This window comes from Pezoporus wallicus, unplaced genomic scaffold, assembly GCF_028554395.1.
Source record: "Pezoporus wallicus isolate ANWC-B61680 ecotype Strahan unplaced genomic scaffold, APGP_CSIRO_Pwel_v1 contig_6999, whole genome shotgun sequence".
NCBI classification, from domain to species: Eukaryota; Metazoa; Chordata; class Aves; order Psittaciformes; family Psittacidae; genus Pezoporus; species Pezoporus wallicus.
In genome coordinates, this window is record NW_026640180.1 from 964,763 (window position 1) to 984,341 (window position 19,579).

The 19,579-nt window shown below is 36.2% G+C and overlaps 1 protein-coding gene across 3 annotated transcripts in view; it reads left to right on the forward strand.

Annotated features, from left to right (window-relative positions):
* Positions 1-19,579, forward strand: part of CCSER1 (coiled-coil serine rich protein 1) — a 728,863-nt gene that overhangs the window by 281,392 nt on the left and 427,892 nt on the right. For all 3 annotated transcript variants that reach the window (XM_057417953.1, XM_057417952.1, XM_057417954.1), the window contains exon 7: positions 15,183-15,393. In XM_057417953.1, the coding sequence (XP_057273936.1) occupies positions 15,183-15,393 (211 nt within the window). The remainder of the gene's footprint in view (positions 1-15,182; positions 15,394-19,579) is intronic.

Genomic DNA, 19,579 nt, shown 5'->3' on the forward strand with positions numbered 1-19,579 from the left:
CCGACATTGGGATATATGACTGCCATGAAATGTACTGCTACTCTAGCCAGCAGTGCTAATAAGAGGCTCAGTAATTTCTTTTCACATTTAAGGAATAGTTTAGCATGATGATATGTCAACTTAAGAAGAGAAATAATGTAGAATTCTTGCCTATATTATTAAAAGTCAACATATTTTTCATATAAGAGCAGTAGCTCCAGGTATTATTTGTAATTGATGTTTCTAGATTCCTACTCTGAAAATAAACAATGTACTGTTCAAAAACTTGAAGACATTTTTGCTAGTTTAGAAATACAAATTTGCATTTCAGCATCAAATAGGTTTATGTCTTTTAACTTATGTGTACTGTAATAAGCAGTGCAACTATTCAAGGCTTGAATTCTTTTTGCTGCAAATATAAGGAATAAAAGAAGGAGCATGTACCAGGTATTCACAAAATGAAAAAGCTGCTGGCTGCCACGTATCTCTAATACTGATTTTGCACCTGTTTCTATTGATAACCTTATGGCCTATAAACAAAAGCACTTTCAGGTTGGTTTAGTTTGGTTGAATTCCAGGAATCTGGTGGATAAAAAGTATGTATTTTCCAACATTCCACAGCTTTCTTTGGTTTCAGAGAGGAGTATAGGGAGACATAAAGAGGCAGGCATCAACATATCAGTCAAGGTGCAGAACTGGTATTTTATCATCTTGGTTATTCCTTGCTACTTTCAACTGTAGCCACCCACAGTGTGTCTTGAAGTACTGGAAATTAATGCTGATTAAAATGCCAAACATTTTTTTTAAGGTATAGCACATACCAAATTGGAAATAAAGTAATGAGGTATAAAATGTTCAGCCTGTTGTTTTAGGTGATGCTGTGGGGAAAAATGTCCTCTACACAAATAACATTACCAGTTGTCTCACTTTTATAAACCAAGCAGGATAAAAACAAAGAATAGTAGGGATTAAGATACAACAAATTAAATTTTCTTCATTAAAAATTTGCTTATTTCAGTGGCTGCCTCAACAGTTATATTGATACTGCAGTCTCAGTAGTAAATATCCAAGTGACTTCAATGGTTCGTGTTCATTTTATTCTTGCGTAGCTTAATCGTCCTTGTGGGATCCACAGGGTTCCTCTCTGTTGGTAGTGAGCTGATCACCATTTGTAAAAGCAGGCTTCTGCAGCATGAGACTTCCAATTATTTCTTTGGTTATCCTCGCTTAGTTTGCTTTAAAAATGAATTTAATATTCCTGTGTCTTCTGCTTCACATTTTCACATTTTCTCTTTATTATGACTGTGGCAAGAGCACATGACTCATGACAAGCTAGTTGTGCATGTGAAAAACTCTTACGGACTTATCCTCAGGAGCAAGATAAAGATCTCCTAGCTTTCACCATGCATTTTCAACTGCTTTGCAACTGCAAATCAGAGGTCCAGTGGGTTTAGACTGGCTCTTCCCTGTTTTTTGACACATGGATAAAGGTGTTTATCATCTGTCTCACAGTGTTTGCCTTCATTTAGATGAGTTGTTTCATTTGTCTCAGTTGTGAAGGGCTTTATTTCAGGAGTCATGGGATGAAGGAGGAACCATCTTCATAAAGTTAATGAATTCTTACTGTATTTTCTGTTTTCTAAAAATAATTAATAACATTGCAGGACTTATAAAGTAATTTAGAAGGGATTTTTTGTGTAAACTAGAAATTTCCATTTCGTTGTCTTTTTCCTGCGTTGCATTTTTTCTTGAAAATTAAACATAAAGGCTTGACAAACGATGTTGTGTCAAAAAATAAAATAAGAAATGCAGGCTGCAGCCCATTGGTTCATTTTGTCTGATGGATGATACTAACATTTCAAAATGTTGCTTCTAGAACTAATAAAAATGTCTCTAAGGGAATAAAACCTACAGCCTGTGGACTTTGCTGTCACTGTCCTAGCTAGCTAGGCCGTGGCAGTTAAACCTCAGGTGTAAAGGTTGGGGCCAGTTCTGCACAAGCTGCGCTTCACCTAGGAAATCCACTGCGCAGGCTGGAAGGGCTCACTCTCGCTTGTCTGTATGGACGGGCGAGGGTCGTAATGGTAAGTGACAAGTGCAGATCCAACCTTGCATGTGGGCAGACCAGCTTATGGGTCACTCGAGGTTGCGCAGGAGATGACAGTCCCGATTGGACACTTCCTGATTGCCTAAGCACCCTTTTTTTCCAACCAGATTTGCATATCACACTTGCCCTTGGTCATCGTGCTTGTAGTAAGCATGGTTAAAGCCCTTCCCAAATCTTCGCTCGTGAAGCCAAGCCATCAATCAATCTGCAGCCACATTTTGCGAGTAAGCATTGTTTTGCCATATGACCCTGGCCAAGCTGAATATTTATTTCAGCAAAAGATAGACAGTAGTTCTGCTGAGAAGGAGAAAAACTTAGAGACTGTGCTTGGAATTTTGTTGAAACTCTCATACTAGTGATGGTCAAAGGCTGTTCTAAAGCAGCCTGTTCTGAGGTTAGCTTGACTGTGTTTAATTACATTAGTTTATTATGCTGGATGCATGAAGCCTTCCAGGAGAAGAAACGTAGTGGCTTTGGTGTGTCTGTGTGTGTGTTTGTGTGTGTGACAGATAATCACCTTCCTTCTAGAAACACCTCTGTAGTAGTTTTGAGAGGTTGCTGCCAGACGTTAAAGTGTGGGAGATGCAGGTACATTGGTTGCAGGAGAAGGGATATTAGGATGAAGAAGAAATGAGATGGAATAAAAAAATTCCAAAGCCATTTATCCCTACTCCCCTATATTGTGTAAGAGAAATATGAACAATTTCTGGCCACACAAAGAAACAAAAATATGCGTTCTGCATGCCATGGGTCTTCCCTTCTCTTCACTATATTCAGCCGAATGAGATTGTCTCTTTTGGGAGATGTCACAGAAAGGAAGACTTTTATCATTTTTACCATCTTTGGGCAAAGCAGTATTTGCATTCTGAGCTTTGTTTAATAGACTATTGAGCAAAGATAGTGATCTGTGTTTATGTGGCTTAACCTGAATAGAAGCCTTCGCCTTTGCTACCAGCCGGTGTTATCTGGTTTTAAATGTCAAGTATCCTTCTGTGTGCACAAAAAAGAAGATGAGATAGGATTCACATAGGTCCATGCTGGAAACAAAGTTATGGCTGCAGGAGATGGGTATTCACACCCCTGTGCAAGCTTTAAGGGCACCCACCAAAATGATCTACAGAGAGCACCTCTGATCAGAGCCTGTGATGTTGTATATTGTATTGAAGTCCTGACATTAGTCTTAAAGCTGAGACACTCCAGACTATTGCCTGATTATAGCACAGAGAAAGCTTCTTTATTCTAGGCATGTTTTCTGCTTGGTTTTTATTACAGTTGATATAAAAAAAAATCTCATTTCTTGTTCATAAGAAGACAGAGTTCTTCTCTAAAAAAAACCTTGACATACAGAAAGAAAGAAGAAAAAAAAAGAAAAAAAAACCAAACAAACACAAAACCCCTCAGATTATGAGAACAATTAAAATTTTTCTATTCAAGTGACAAAAGAAAAGAAAAACAAAAGAAAAATGTTCTGGTAATAGCAAGCGGATTTCTTGTTCATCCTTCTGTTACCCACTGCTAATTAATCATGCCTCTTTCTCAAGCCTCCAGTGTGTAGTTGCGTGACATCTTCCTTGTTGATGCATGCACAACCTGAAGCTTTCCTAAATTTTTTCACGTCAGATTTAGAGAACGACAGCCTGGCCAGTAATATGTATGCTAATGCCAAGTGTCTGATGGATTTCTGGTCCCTGAAAGCAAAGCCAGGAGGATGGCCTTGCATTAGCAACACAGAAGATTCAGTCATAAGTCAAGCGATACTGAAATTCCAGGAGTGTGCGATGTCTATATGTGCACAGGCATGTCTTTTGAGTTCTTTGTCTTCTGCTTTCAAAATCCATCAGGTGTGCTTGGATCGAACTTTCACGCTGTATCTGGCAGAAGTAAGGGCCAAAAATCAACATTTTGTGGTTTTTTAATTAAAAATATTCAATTTATCCCCAAATCTGGAGTGGTATTGCCCAAGTAGCTTGAAAATAAATGAGTTGGCATGTCTAGTTTTAATCTCAGTCTAGGTGGAGCTTTGGATGGCAAGTTTTAACACACTCCAACAATTACTAGGGCTGCATGTTATTAATGGTCTCCTGGCAGAGAGTTTCCAAAATTAGTAACAAAAAATATTAATTGTTCTTTTACATAATGTATCTGTAATGTTTCGCAAAAGAAATGCTATGCAATTTATTGTAAAGTAATAATCTTACTAAATTATTAATAAGTTTCTTAAAGCAACATTTACAAGTGTTTTTTCATTGTCATATTTGTTACAATCTTGAATGAATTAATGGTAAAGGTTATAACAGTACTGTTAAGCTAAAATAAATTATGTTCTGAATGTTGCTGTTATTTACTGCTTAAACTTTGAATATGTGCAGTGCAAAAGAATTCAGACATCACATGTTAAGTTCAAATCCTGGGCCAAATATTTTCAGTGAGATGCACCTTTTCTATACTTGTTTAGTTTTGCACAATATTGCTCTGCATGTTATTCTTAACCTTAAACAAGGTGTGCATCACAAACTAGAAGCAATTACAGTAACTGAACCTACAGGTAGTTCAAGCGGAGTCCCAAAAGAAGAGAATTAACAGCAAGAGAGTAAGCGACTGAAATAAACATTTAATTTTGATGTGATGAACTTAAAACACAAAGCTAAAAGGTAGGTGACCTAATGTCCTGGAAGTAAAGAGAGAGAGATGGAGCACTGTAGAGAGAATAAAGCTTCTCATGGGACGTGACTCATGGACACTTATCAAGTAACACTACATCGACGCAGAAATATTGTAAGCAGCAAACAGCTCAGTGCTAGTACTGAAGTTCTGGCATGCTGCTTCCGTGTGCTGGTGTACAAATAAAGATTTAGAGATATTTAATTATGATTTTAGAGATCTGAGCTTTGGTATGTCATAATCAACCAAACCAAACATCTCTTTTTCATCTGCCTCTGGCTGCAATTTGCTAAATTTTAGATTGACTTTTTCATAGCAGGTCACATTACAGGGGAGAAGAGGGAGGAGGAATGTTTTCTTCTGTATAAGAGGGCAGTAGAGAAACACTGCTGAAGTGCTTTAGTCTAACTAAATATTCTGATTTTTTTTTTAATCAATTCTTTACAATCAAAAAGAAAATTTTGAAGGACATTGAAGACCATACTGGAAAATGCAGAGAAATTCCATGTAGGTGGGCTAGTTCCACCGTCTGATACAATGACATGTTTCTGTGGTGTCACTTAGTGATTATGTCATGTAAGAACAAAGCAATTAGGTTAATTTACACATTAATTAGTTGATTGATTTCTTTTTGTTTGGTCTCTAATGTGTTTGTTTAAAAAATCAAGCATGCTCTTCTCGAGGGGTTTAATTTCACTAATTAATATCTGAGTGCATACATTTCAACACCTGCCTTGTAAGTGAAACCATCTAATGAATACAAGCCTTCTGGTAGTTTGAGAGGACACTCACAAGGAAATAACACCTGAAGGGTTCCATGACTCTTTCATCTCCAAGGATATGTGGGAATTTGTTCTTAGTAAGTTGTTGGCCTCTATGCCAGTGGCATTTTTTGTAAGTTGATGCATTGACTTGTGCCATGTTCAGGGGAGAAGTGGAGGCTTTGAGCTTCTGGAAGGAAAGTGAGTTGTTCCTGAAACTTCTTTGCGGTTGGAAGCTTTCAGTCTCTTACATTCATTTCAAGGCAACATACGCCTGGATATGAGCTATTTATTTCACATTGGTACCTCGTACTCTTCGTAGACAAGATCCAGCTGTTTAGCTTAAAGTGTTAGAGCTACAGTTCTTGGGTAGTTGTTGCAGATGAAGTGATACATTTCACTCGTAAGAGAGAAATAGCAATATGTTTATTGATATAAACCAACGATTTAAAAATGTTTAATGGTAAATATGATAGCGGTTTAACAAGATTCAGCGGCAAGGTATACATGAGTATTTACTGCATAGAGAGAACTGACAGGGAGATCCTTGCACTGAATCATGAGTTTCAGAAAGGACCCCCTTGCTTTCTAAGCTCCTCCTCAGAGAGGAGTCTGGGGGTGGCTGGATCCAGACTTAGTCCATGGTTTATGTCTTAAGGATTATATATGCACAATGAATCTTTTATATCACTTAGCTAAGATTTCAAAGTTTAGCATGCTATTAATCATTTACATAGTATCTGATGCAATAAGGATTCTCCCGACCTTGGGGAGTAACCTGGGGAGGTGTCCCTATTCACGGGGAGATCCTGGTGTTCAGCTGCTGCCATGCAGGAGAGCTCAACCAGCCCTGGGCTGGCCACTATTTTATGGAGTAAGATTACTGACTTATATTTGCATACCAGCTGTATTTTGGGGTTGCTGTATGCTCAACTAGCCTTCAGCTGTTGAGCAAGACTTATGATCGTTAACTCTTGGGTAAGATTTGTGGACCTTAACTACTGTGATGTTAGCTATCTTCCCAGAGTCCAGCATGGCCAGATGCAACCATCAGACTATTGCTTAAGCAGAAAAGGGGGTGGGGGACAAGCAAACTGCTACAGTAGCTTTTATGAAGTTACTCTAAAAGGAAGTTTATTTTTTCTGTTCTATACACTTCATTTACGATCAGTTTTGGCTGGAGCCCAGCAAGTGTATGTTATTTGACTGTGGGAAAAATACGTATTATTTCATGTCTAAGTCTGCCCAGAACTGTTAATCATGAAGCAACAGATTTTACATCAGTGAACAAACTGAGCAAGATTTCTTTTTCAGTTCTTGCTTGAAAACACTGCTCTTTTTTATAAGTTCAACAACTGCTCTAAATGTATGGTTTAACTTTTAGGTTGCCTTTTGTGGAGTCAGGAGTTGGATGCAGTGATGCTCATGGGTCCCTTCCAACACAAGATATTCTATGAGTCTCTGTGATAATATGAAGCAAATATATGTATGCACATCCACTACTCAGCTAGCAGGAACACATGCTATTTGCAGCTGCTGTGCCAGAAACAGCATGAAGCCGCTTGTCAGCAAACTTCACTAAATAACTAGTGTATTTAATTAGCATTGATGTTAAATTTGTTATGTTTTGTTACTTTTCTTTAAAGCAGGCTTTTGAAGTCACTGTGGCTGTTAGTATGTTTGTAAATGGAGTTGGAAATTTTTGCGAAAGATTAGTTCCATAATGTTTTTTAAAAACCTTGAGAAGAATCATATTTAAGAATTAAAAAAACCTCTAGTGTATTGCTGTCTTTTAGGAATGCATATATAGTAGAATGAATATTCTGGATTTCTTTATAAATTATGTCCTTGAATCCATTACATGCTTTCGTTTTTTGGTCATAAAAGAGAATTTAACATAAAAGCTCTTTTAACAATAACATTAGGTTCCAACTATTTCATGTGATGATGAAATAGGATGGGGTTTAAAGTTGCACTTTCTTCCTGAGATATTAATCAAGTTCCCTGCATAAAGTAGATGAAAAGTATCCTCTGAATTTAAAACAAGTCTTTCCTATTCATTATTCTTAAACTGTTAGAGGGCAATGAGAAGGGATACATTTGTTTAATCATACACTTTCACCAAAATGAAGGTCCATTATGTTGGTTCCATTATAGAGTATTGAATGTTATCTTCATTCAGAAAGCTGTGTTTGTAATTACTGATTTATTTGGTAATTATATTATGTTACTGATTACATATTTAATTGTGTGAAAATGTACAGAACTAATAATAAATTTTAGGATTGCTAGTTGGAATTTTCTGAATACCACAGAGTTTTAACTACATAATTATTGTACAGACATCCCTTAACTCTTAATTGCTTGGCTTTGCTGATGTTTTAGTCCTCTTTCTTCTCATCCCTGGCATTCAACTGCCATCTAATCCTGTAAGCATGTGCATTTTTGCTAGTGGAGGAATATGTGTGACTATAGTATTATAACCTACAGGATGATACTTGAGGTGTATGTATCTGTTCTCAAGCCCTGCCATGGTCAAAAGCCTGTAATTGGACCCAGTCCAGGAAGATTTCCCTGAATCACTTGGCTATGGATAAAGGCAGGTTAGGGGTTGGGACGTCAGGAAAGCAAGCAGACTGCTAAACATATTCCACTTTGTGTATTTGGTAAATATTAATTAGCCCTTTAAAACTGACTTATGCATCTCCAATGAACCTCTCAGCCAACACAAAGTATAATGAATTGCCTGCTTGCATCACAAAAGTGTTCTTAATGCTTAATAGCTTCATCAAAAGGTAACATTTTGGTTTATGCAGTAGTAATACGATTAAGTGCTTCCCAGATATTTAAAAAATAGGTCAGGTAGGACTCAGAGTGGTTTGTCTCCTTTATAAAGTATATGATTTTTCCTCTTAATTGTCTAATTTTGGAAATCTATCTTACCTAATTCATGTCTGTGAATTCTTCCAGTTACTAAGCAAATACTTGTTGCAAACCCTGCTGTCTTTCCTATACTAACAGTTCTGTAGGTGCATACCAGGCACAGAAAACACTTTTTTGTTTGTTTGTTTTGTTTTGTTGTTGTTGTTTTGGGTTTTTTTTTGTTGTTGCTGTTTTTTTTCTACTTGAAATAGACCTAGTTTAAACAGAATTTTGGAAAGCCTTGGTAACAAAAAAGCGCTGACCTGTAGTAGAATGTATTTGGTAATTTAAGTAAGGGAAACTAGGGTAGCTAAATGAAAGGAAAGCGCTTCTTGTGCTTCTTGGAATGCAATCATTATATCCAATATCCATCATGATTTTCCTTTTTTTTTTTTTAAAGCATGTTTTTAACCTCGTAAAAACCTGAAAGTTTTATGTTCTGTTTACACAGTTTCTAAAAGCAAGACACAAGCATTGAGAGCGAGAGCAAAGGTGAAGAGAAATGTTTTGATCTAGAAGGTGATAGTGGCTAAACAAATTTATATTTCTTCTTTCATCCAGAACTATAAAGTTTACTGGGCATGCTCGAATGCCTGTCTTCTTTAATAGATTAGACCAAAATTTTGTTGTTCTGGTCCTGAGTCGGCTGAGTTGGTCATCTCCATGGAGTGAGATTTGGAGAGGAAACTTAAGTACTTTTGGCTTTTATTTGTGCTCAGGCATTGTCCAGTCCAGAGTACATTGTGTTTACAAAGGTTGCAGTGACTTTGGTCATAAATGGTAGATTCATTCTCTGTCCAAATAAAAGCTAAGCCTTCTTTTGTTTATTTCCTAGCCAGAGATGTAAGGTGAGTTACTGCTTGCTTTTGTACGTAATTAAGCTGCAATTTATATTTCATATGCCAGTTATAGTTTCAAGAATGATCCCCTGCTGATATTTTTTTCCCAAAACCAGTTAAAAAGACTCAAATTCTACCAAACTCTCAGTGCCCAGGGAGCCTCATTTACTTTTCCTGCTTTGTCTGTAATGCTTTCTTTCCTTCTGTACTAAGAGTACTTGATATTGGAAGACTGGGGGAGCTTATTCAAGTAGGTACTTTTTTGAACATTATCTGATTCCTGTATGGTGTTACATTACATTGTTTGCATCACATTTAAATTTTCCTAATAGATTCCAGGAGGAAGAAAAGGACTGAAATCTTAAGTGTTGTGTTTTTGTGTGCTTGAGCTCTCGACTCATGTAGAATTTAGCGAAAGGGAATTAAGGTTTGATATGCCTTCAGCTGTACTTTTGCTGAAGCTGAGAATGGAAGGCTTTTTTAATTTTTTAAATTTGATTCCATATTTCAAGATCACCAGGTTCTAGCCCAAAGGAAATCTTTACGACATTGATAGAAACCTTAGTTTCTTAACTTATAGCAGTACTAGCCATTAGAGTTTGTGTGCACATTTGTGTGTGGTTGCATAGTTTGATTTGATAGTGACCGATACTGAACATTGTTTTTCTAAAGGCTGACCTTGTAAAATCGTAGCATCAGAGGACCAATAAATGATACATAGTTCTAAAAGCTGTAAAATGTCAATATGTACCTTATGACATGATGTAATTTAATATTCTGAGATGTCACCCTTAGAACTTCTGAATCATTCCCTGTTAGAAGTACTGTTGAAAAATCGTGTGAGACAGAGAGATATATGTTTTGATGCCAAAGAATGCTAATATGGGTAATTCTGTTCTGGTTACCTTTTTAACTTCTCAGTATTGCAAAGGCTGCATTGTCAGAACTGAGGAGTTTGGCAACTTTTACCCTCATTGAACAGAGCTTGAGGATATTTAGGCACCTAGCAGTACGTTATTTGATATACCCACTGGAATATTTAGGAACAGGCTTTTAAAAGTCAATGCCTCAGTCCTGCTACATATGGGGAAAGACTTTTCATTTTTCCAAAATGTGTCCATATATTTCAGTTGAAAGACATTTGGGGTAGACCATGTCTCTTACTAAGTGGGATTAGCAAGACATTACTTGGAGATTAAGACTCAGTCTGGGATGACTGTAGGGTTTGACTGTAACATACATCATTGTAAGAGAGCCACAGAGTGCTTTGAACTGAACTCTAGAAGTGTTTGAGGTAGGCAGATTTTTCTTTAAAAATCAGAAGTAACTGCTCTTTTGTGTCTTATATGGTCCCGCTGAGGGAACTTTCTCAAAATAGTAATTAGTGATTTTTCTAAAAGAGGATCCCTTTCATCTATTTGCTCCTGGTAAGGAAAAAGAAAATTCTGGATGGGAAAAGTGTGGTTTGAAGGTTGTCCTGATTTGTATGAAAAAGGATTTCCTGAAATAACCTGAATGACATTTTTCTGGTGCAGAAGGAACTGTGTTTCCTGGTGGGCCAAGTTATGAACAAGGAAGAGGTTTTTTTTTTTACAGAAATACTCAATGAAGATCAAGTGTAGATGATGTGCTTATATAGGAGTGCTTGTATGAATTTTGTAACTACACATATGTAAAAGTACATGTCTATGTATACACATGGTGCACTTGTATATGAATACAGTTGCACACTCAAACACTGAAAATAAGTGATTTAAGGCTTCTTCTAAAACTGTGCTTTAGAAGATAAGCCCTCAGAGAAGAAAGAAGGTATGTGCAGCTCTTCCCTTAGAGGCTGGGGTCTTTTGCTGTGTTTGCAGAGCCTTCCTAATGCCCACGGTGTTATGTGGGTTCTTTTCGGTTAAGCTGGTATCAGGAAGTGCAGACTCTGTGGGACCAATTGTATTAGGTTTGGCTAATTCTGCTATAGCAATGTCTTGAGTACCGCTGATGAAAACTAAGAAGATTAAACTCCACATAATCTGGGGATCTTTGTGTAAGTAAATTCAAATTATAATAAACTCTTCAAATCATTGATCTGAGGATCAGTAGGAAGGGAAGAATAGCTCAAACTAGCTCAAGTTGCAAATCTTTAGGTCTTTTTTTTTTTTTTTCTTTTTATATATATATATATTTTTTTTTTTTCCCCCAGCAAAAAAACCTTAAAGATGCTTTGGAATAATAAAGTTGTTTTTGTTCTGCCTTCTTAAGGGAAAGAAGGTTTGAAAGGAGCTGCACAATGGTGTATCTTCCTCAGTTAGTTAACATGCAGTTGTGTTGGATTTATGGAGGCTATAAAAATGCTAAAGGTCAATGATTGATTATTTTAATGTTACACTTCCATTTCAATAAAGACTGCTTTTGAAATAGAACTCTTAATGGCAGTACTATTTTGCTAAATATGGATATTGTAGCTTCTGATTTTTGTATTCTTTAGAAATGAGGAAACACATTCATGGTGTTCACTGGGTATGTCCAGATATAAAGGAAACAAGCCAGCAGTCTAAAAGTACCATCTCAAATTGCACAGCTTTTCACCCTATTTTGCATTTACAAATTTGTAACAAATTTTCTGTGATTTTCAGACCTTATGCTGGCAGTAATGTTTCTTGACACTAAGATTGCTTTTCTCTTTTGTCGTTTTTGGTCCCCTTAGATGTAACATGCAGCTGATTAGAAAGTATTCCAAAGGCTTTACGTTGATTCCACATGAGCAGCTTGAATTACTGTTTCCTTATGACATTGGTCTAGAGGGCCGAGTTTTAAGTGTGCTGTCAGGCTTTGTCTGATCTTCATCACACAGAATATGAGAACCACTTATTATCTGGGAAGTGAAGTCTGTAATACCTGTGAGAAAATTAAGATCAGCTTTTTCTCAGCTGTGTTTTGCCACAGCTTCCACAGTTCATCTTGGACCTTTCTTTGGAACAGGCTGGCGGTTCTCTTGCTTAGGTGTCTGAGTGGGTTTCACATCTCAAGCTTAGAGCTTTATAGCTCCATAGCCGTGCTCAGAGATTTGAGGTGACATCTACATGAGATGGTTCGTATTGCACATCTACACCACTGTCATCTTCCAGAATGGAGCAGTCCCATCCAACCTGCCTGTGCTGACAACCAAACCATGACAGGGTATCATTTGGAAGAGTGATAGCTGGGTTGCCCCACAACATTTCAGAAGTGCTTTACCACTGACTGAATTTCAGTGCTCAGGGACATTTTCAGGTATAGTTTTATTAAAGTAGGGACATAGTCTAAGCATGTGTGTGTGTCGGGCAAATTTAGAGCTCAAACAGGAGCTATATATTTAAAAGTGATCAGATTACTTTTCTGAAATATTTTATGTTGATATTATAGAATTAATATAGCTCTCTTGAGGCTTTTAACCTACAGTTCCAGAAGTTTGTCAGAGATAACATTTGCTTCTGAAACATTTTTACTACAATAAACACATCTTTGGAAGGTAGAGGGGGCTGGTCATCTGTAAGGATCTCCTGCACTACCAATTGCTGAATCAGCCCCTTCTCCAACTTCAGAGGTAAAGAAGCATTTTACTACTAAGGAGAGAAGTCTAATTTTAATACAAATTCTTTTTTTCCCCCTTGCTAAATCTCTGCTGCTGCTTTGAGATGAAATGCAGTGGATTACTGTAATAATACTGTAATAGACCGCCTGGACACTGTTAATAGTTAACTTGATGAAATATCAGTGCTGGAATGAATTTAAAATGAGCTTTTTTCTGCAGCAAGTAGAAGGATTTGTATCAGACAATGAAGAGATTTTCTATCACAGATTAGTTAAATTCTATTCAGCTACTTCAGAGGTACTATATGATCTGAATGCTTATTATATACCAACTCTGCATCACCATTTTTTAGTAGCAATTGAGTTAGTTTTTAAACTCTTATGACCATGAGTGGCGGTATGTTATTATGGTGCTTTTCCTTACATTATTTAAATTAAATTACTAATTTCATTGTTTTATGAGAGTCTTGAAAAACCTGGATTAGAAAGTTTTAGTTGTTTTGGCAGTCATGAGCCATCTGCTCACAGCCATGATCTCTGGTGGTGCGTTCCTTGATCTAACATGTTGTACCTAGTGCACATGACATAGCTTGCAAATTATAAAAATGAACAACTCATAAAAGATAACTTTAGTAGCCTCATTTCCAGTTTGCTAGTATGCATTGGGAATTGCTTATCGTGAGAGATCACATTAATCCCTTTTTGTATGTGGTTCATGTGAAACCGAAGTTAACCAAGGAAAATGTCCTGTGGAAAAATATTCTTTATCCTGCCAAAATACAGCCATGCATAAAATTCAGGATGTGGTTTGTGTTGCATGAAAATTCAAATGGAACAGAAAATTGGAACTATACATTAATTGAATAATAATTGTCACTTTCTTCACCACTTATGCTAACATCTTTAATTTTAGTGAATTAATTTATTATGAATATGGGTATCACGCATTGCTGTTACAACGCTTTTATAATTTAGCAGTAATTAGTATACTACTATTGTACAGTGCAATCGCATTCTCAGATTTATTCTTCATTCAGGTTTGTCCTTTTTCCCTGCTGGTCAAAGAGAAAATAGGTGCAACACTGAAGTTGTGCATGCATTAATGCTGCAGAAGTCTCTATACACATAGAGTCACATTCTGTTTTACCAAAATGTCAAGTAATCTCTATTTAAATTATTTTTCTTCTATTAAAGTTTTGGCTGAATTTGTCTGATTGAATCTATGAACTCTAGATCATAGAAGCACAGAGGTGAGAAAGAAACTCCACAGGTTTCTGTTCCAAGCCCTTGCTCAAAGCAGATCCAATTAGAAAAGGTTGCTCAGTGGCTTGCACCATCATGTTATGAGTATTTCCAAGGTTGGGTGTCCCACAGCATCTCTGAGCCCCTGTTTCTCTGTTTGACCAATAATAAATAAACAGTTAAATAAATAATGTTCTTACATCTGTTCACAATTTCCTATATTCCAGCTTCTGTCCGTTGCCTTCCATTCTATTGCTGTGCATTCCTAAATAGAATCCATCACCTCTGCACCCTCCCAGTGCCTTCTCTTTTGAAGAGTGAGCACAATTGCCTCTTAGCCTCTCCTCATTTAGTATGTACTCTAGCCCTCTCAGCTTGTTGTTGGTCTTCACTGGACTTGCTTGAGCATGGCAAAATTTTATAGATAACTTGCTCTGATATTAAAGAAAGATGGTATATATGCTTTAAAACAGTGGTATTCTATTATCTCCAAAGTCCATCAAAATTTTTCTGCATCTTTCTGTTGTCTTTAAGGATTCTCAACCACAACTTACTGTTGTTTAGTTTTATGTTCTGCTTAAACAGTTTAAATGGTAACTAAACTTCAGTGAGTACAGATTGATTACATTTCAAATTCTATTATGCAGAAGAGTGGGTTCATCTTATGTCACTGGGCCAGCCCAGAGGGAGTATTTTTTTGGTGGTTTTCTTTTCCTTTTGAATGCTAAGTCAAAGCATATGGAAGAGCGTGATCTAGCTTTAGAAAGCACACCAGAGTTTTTTTGTTTTTATTTTTGTTTTATAAAATGGAATTGAAATAAAATATACCTACAGCAGTTTTGCCCATAGGATATTTTGTTTTAAGAAAATGGCTTTTTTTTTTAAGGGTGTGAGATAAAGCATGGTTTTTGTTTCTGTAGAAAATGGTATACTTATAAATGCATATTTTATTGCTAGCACCATATGGCTACATGTATGTTTTAAAGGCCATTCATGCCAGCAGGCTCAAAAAGTGAAGTGTAATGTGTCTTTAAGCTCAGAAAAACTGAAAGCCAAAAATTGAGTTAGTTTTCGTGTTTCAGTGTTGATCTTTGTGTTTTCTCTTGTAAGGAACCTATCTCTGAAGCTGTCAAAGGAGGTAGACCAAGGAGAACCCAGGTATCCTCGTGTTAGCCAGCTGGCTGGCAGCCCATCTGTGGAGTGGCCTTTTACCGGTCTGGAAGAAGGTGGAGGCATTGAATCTTTGCCCTTCAGACTGATGCTGCAAGACTGCACAGCTGTAAAGACATTGCTTCTGAAAATGAAGAGGGTTCTTCAAGAGGTAATCACCCAGTCATTTGTTAAATTAATAGCTTTCAGCATTAATGAGCTAAGCAGCAGAAAAGGGTCGGGAAAGTTTATGGACCTGATGTCTTAATATGGCTGGAATATATGGAATTGATGCAGAAGTATAAATAGTAGTGCCTCAACATGGTAGAGGTAAGAAAGCTTATACTATAACAGAATTTAACTGATACCACCATCTTGGTGTGCTGAGTAAGAAGTTTCTCTTTAGCTTTTAGCAAAAAGAGGGCAGAGGAGAAGTACTATATCAAAATAAACTCTATAGGTTCCCTCTAGTGTCTTAGAGCTTTTCAGTTTTCTCACTACAGTTGTTAATCAATACAAGGTCTGCAGTTAGTTCAGAGGAGAGATGCAAAGAAAAAGAAATGTCCTTTTAAGTTTCAGGACTGAACTTAAAGATTACTAGCCTGAGTTTGTAAATGACTGTTTAAATAGGATTTCATAGGCCATTCTAACAATTTCAGGAGTCCTGACTAGTTCTATCCTGCTGTATTCTCCTGCTTCCCTCATGGGCTGCAAGTGTTGCTTTGAATTTTTTTTTTTTACATCCAGTTCCCTTTAGCATTTTAGAAGAAATCAAATTATTATTAGGCTGGTTTGGGGTTTGGTTTTATTTTTTTGACACTTTCCAGCTCTGGAGATTTGACATCTTTTTTGCAAGCTTTCAGTTTCATGTTAGTGAACTGCAATGTGTGTTGTCTTTGAGACCTACAAAGATATTTTTTTTAAATCTATGTAATTCATAGGATTACAGAATAATGTAGGTTCAGAGGTCCAATATCTATGCCCAAAGCAAGTTCATCTTAGAATAGGTTACTGAAGGCCTTGTCTACTTAAGATTTTGGTGCCTTCGTGGGGTTTCTGCGTCATCTCTGGATAGCAGTTCCAATATTTGACTACATCATTGTAATTTTTTTCCCTAAGATATAATCAGAATTTCCCTTGTTGCAACTTCATTGTATGATTAAGTGCTAGTCACTTAACTGAGACTTTGTGGGTTGTTTTTTTTTTTTTTTTGATTGTTGTTGTTTGGTCTCCTGGGATATTTGCTTGGTTTTTTTTTTCTTTTTTTAATGCTCTCTTTTCAATCATCTGTATATAAATTCAACAAATTGTTGGCCTGTCTGAGAAGGTTTGTCAAAATTTTAGCCTTAATAGTCATCCATTAGTCCTCTTAAATAGCATGTTTTTTGCTCTATGGCAAGCCTTATGCCTTTCAGTTTCCTTCAGTTCACTAGCAGCTTTATGTATGCTGTTGGGCTTCTTAATGGACTTCTGCTGAAACTGAAATTGAAATCATTAATTCTCCATCAGTTCCTGCTTATGCAGTGTCAGAATATAGAGTGCATTTAAAGCTGCTTTTCCCCTGAAAAGGATTTGTAACCATATTATATATGGAAATAAATAATAAGAATTATAATATTACATGACATAGCAGTTGTAACATTGAGCTGTTAACACTGAGAGCATGTTCTGTTGCTTCTAGTGTGAAAAATTCATGTCCAGTTACTAATACATCTTTATGTAACTAATTTTATTTTTTATCTTAATCATTCAGTGTTTTACTTCCTTTGTACCATGTAATTTCCATCCTCCCATTTGACTGTAACGCAGTGTGATTCTGTCCTTTCCTTTTTTTCTTGCCTTGCTTTCCTTTATGAAATCAAAATGGCCTTTTTTTTAATTCTACAGGTGGATGTTACATGCGATGCACTTATGTATGTGCTGTTATTTGCTTCCCTGTTTTTTGGCACCTTTGATATGGAATATTCCAGTAGTAGTACACATTGGTCTAGTATGCAGCTGAACAAAACTTACATGGCTAGAATGAAATGACCAATCTGATGATTATTGAAAACTTTTACTACCTTGAATTATTTGTATTTTGGTTTTAAGTGAGTTATTTGTATAATAGCAGGAATAGAAGTACTGTGCTGTATACATAGGAGTGTACTTTTTAGTAGCCTTATCTGAGAAATAGCTGACATGTAGTGCAATCTTCCAGTTATACTGATATAAGTGCACATACTAATTCTTGAAACAAAAAATTATTTTTCAAGGTCATGTTAAACTACACGGTTTTCATATCTCCATAAAGAGTTATCAACCCCATCCACTGTACAGTGGGCAGCAGCTATGGTGTAATTGCAGGAAAGTGAAAGAGCAATAGCAACAAAATATTCACAAAAAATATATTCTTTAAAACAAATAAAAATTGTAGGAATTATTCCAAAAACAGAATAGGATTCAAAAGACAATGAGTAGCTAGTTTGAACAACCAAAGAGAAGACCTTGAAATATATCACAAATTTATATTGGAATGACACAACTTGATTATCTTTAGAAATCCAGACTTTTATACATTTATGTCACTTTTAAATTATTAGCGAAGAGTCCAGGAAAATATAATTCTATCACATTGATATATTGTGTTGAAGAGTGTGATAAATAAGTCATCTAAGCATATTTGGCAGGCAGTTTCCATGGAGAAGGTACCCTACTTCCATTGTAACTAGATGTAATTTCTTTATCCAAAAATCACTTCCGCCCAAATCAATATTATAAATCAAACTCACAACAGTACTGAATTAAAAGATATAAAAGAAGCCCACTTTCCTTACCATGGAATGTTCACATATTTTTAGATGTAGTGGAATATAGGCTGTGGCAGGATTATACGGTATAGAAGTGAAATATTTTTTGGCTATAACAGTATTAAATATGTATATTTATGAAATTAACGTCACATATTTCACACAGTTTAAAAATATACAGAGCATACAGTCTACAAGGGGAAAAATTACGTATGAGTTATCAGGAAGAAAGCTGCAGTATTTCAGTTTCATAGCTGATGTTACCCGTAAAACAAGAAATTAGTGTTGTCTACACCTCTTTATTGAAAAATAAGACATTAATTGAGTTAAAATACTAGCCCTGTTATTCAATATAATCCTTCTATTTAAGCACTGAGCACTGCTTCTCAGGAATAATTTAATTATGATCTTCCAAAATGTAATACTAGCTAGTAAAATATATTTCTTTTTATCGTTGCACTTGCTTGTAATAGAAGAATCTAAATGGAAAAAGTGCATACAATATATTCTGTACTGTGCTGCAAAGTTATATAGCTGTGAGTTTAGCTTGTTATTAGTCTTACCGTGAAAAGGGGAATTGAAAACATGGCAGTAACTTGCAAGATTGAGAATGTTATTAGGTAATGTATTTAGTAAGACTAATGAATGATCATTCAATTAAGAGAATTAATTACCAGTTCACTTTTAGTGAAAAAGCCTTGAAAATGTTTACTAATAATTCTTTATAGCTTTGGCCATGCCAGTCTCATAAGGCAGATTGTTCCCTAATGTTTTGAGAATCTCATTGAACAAAGATGAAGAGAGCCTAGAGGACCCTGGCACATGAGCAAACTCAGTGATCCACTAGAAATTAATCCAAAAAGTATGTCTCACTCTATCTGGCAGCTTTTTGTTGGATATTCCATTCCTAGCAGATAAATGTGAAATAAATGGAATAATCAAGACTTGGGGTTGCAAAGTTTCATGAAAAACTTCACCAGAGATTAGCGACACAGGCAGCTTGATGAAAGCCACTTCACCATATAAGACAATACAAGTTGTCATGTAGCTTGTCTGTGATTTACAAGTAGTTCTTGGTCTCTCTTTTCTCTCCATCTCACTTATGTTTATTGAACTGTTTGGGGTTTTTTTTTTCCTCGAAGTCTGCTTGGTGTTGATCTTTTTCTCGGTAGTAACTGCACTCATTCAAAAACAAAAAAGAAAAAAAAAACAAGCAAACAAAATAAAAAAGAATAATAATAAAAAAAAAAAACAAAGTCAGGAGTGAGTTGGTTGAGGGCAGGTTTGCTCTCTCCTAAGAAATTAATTTTTCACTTTCTGACTTCAGAAAGGCCTTTCTGCTCTGAGCCAGTCTTAAACTCATAATCTGTGTCATCTTTCCTCCCCCATATGCTGTGCTTTCTATGTTTTATTACATTTGTGGCCGCTAATTGATTGCTTATAGTCAATGAGCTTCTAAAATTTAGACTGCAGCTTCTGCCTCACTTATTGCTATCAACAGTAATGAACATATAATGCCTCTTTCCCAAACAATATATGGGCTTTCTTGTACTCTTCCAGGTGAGACTG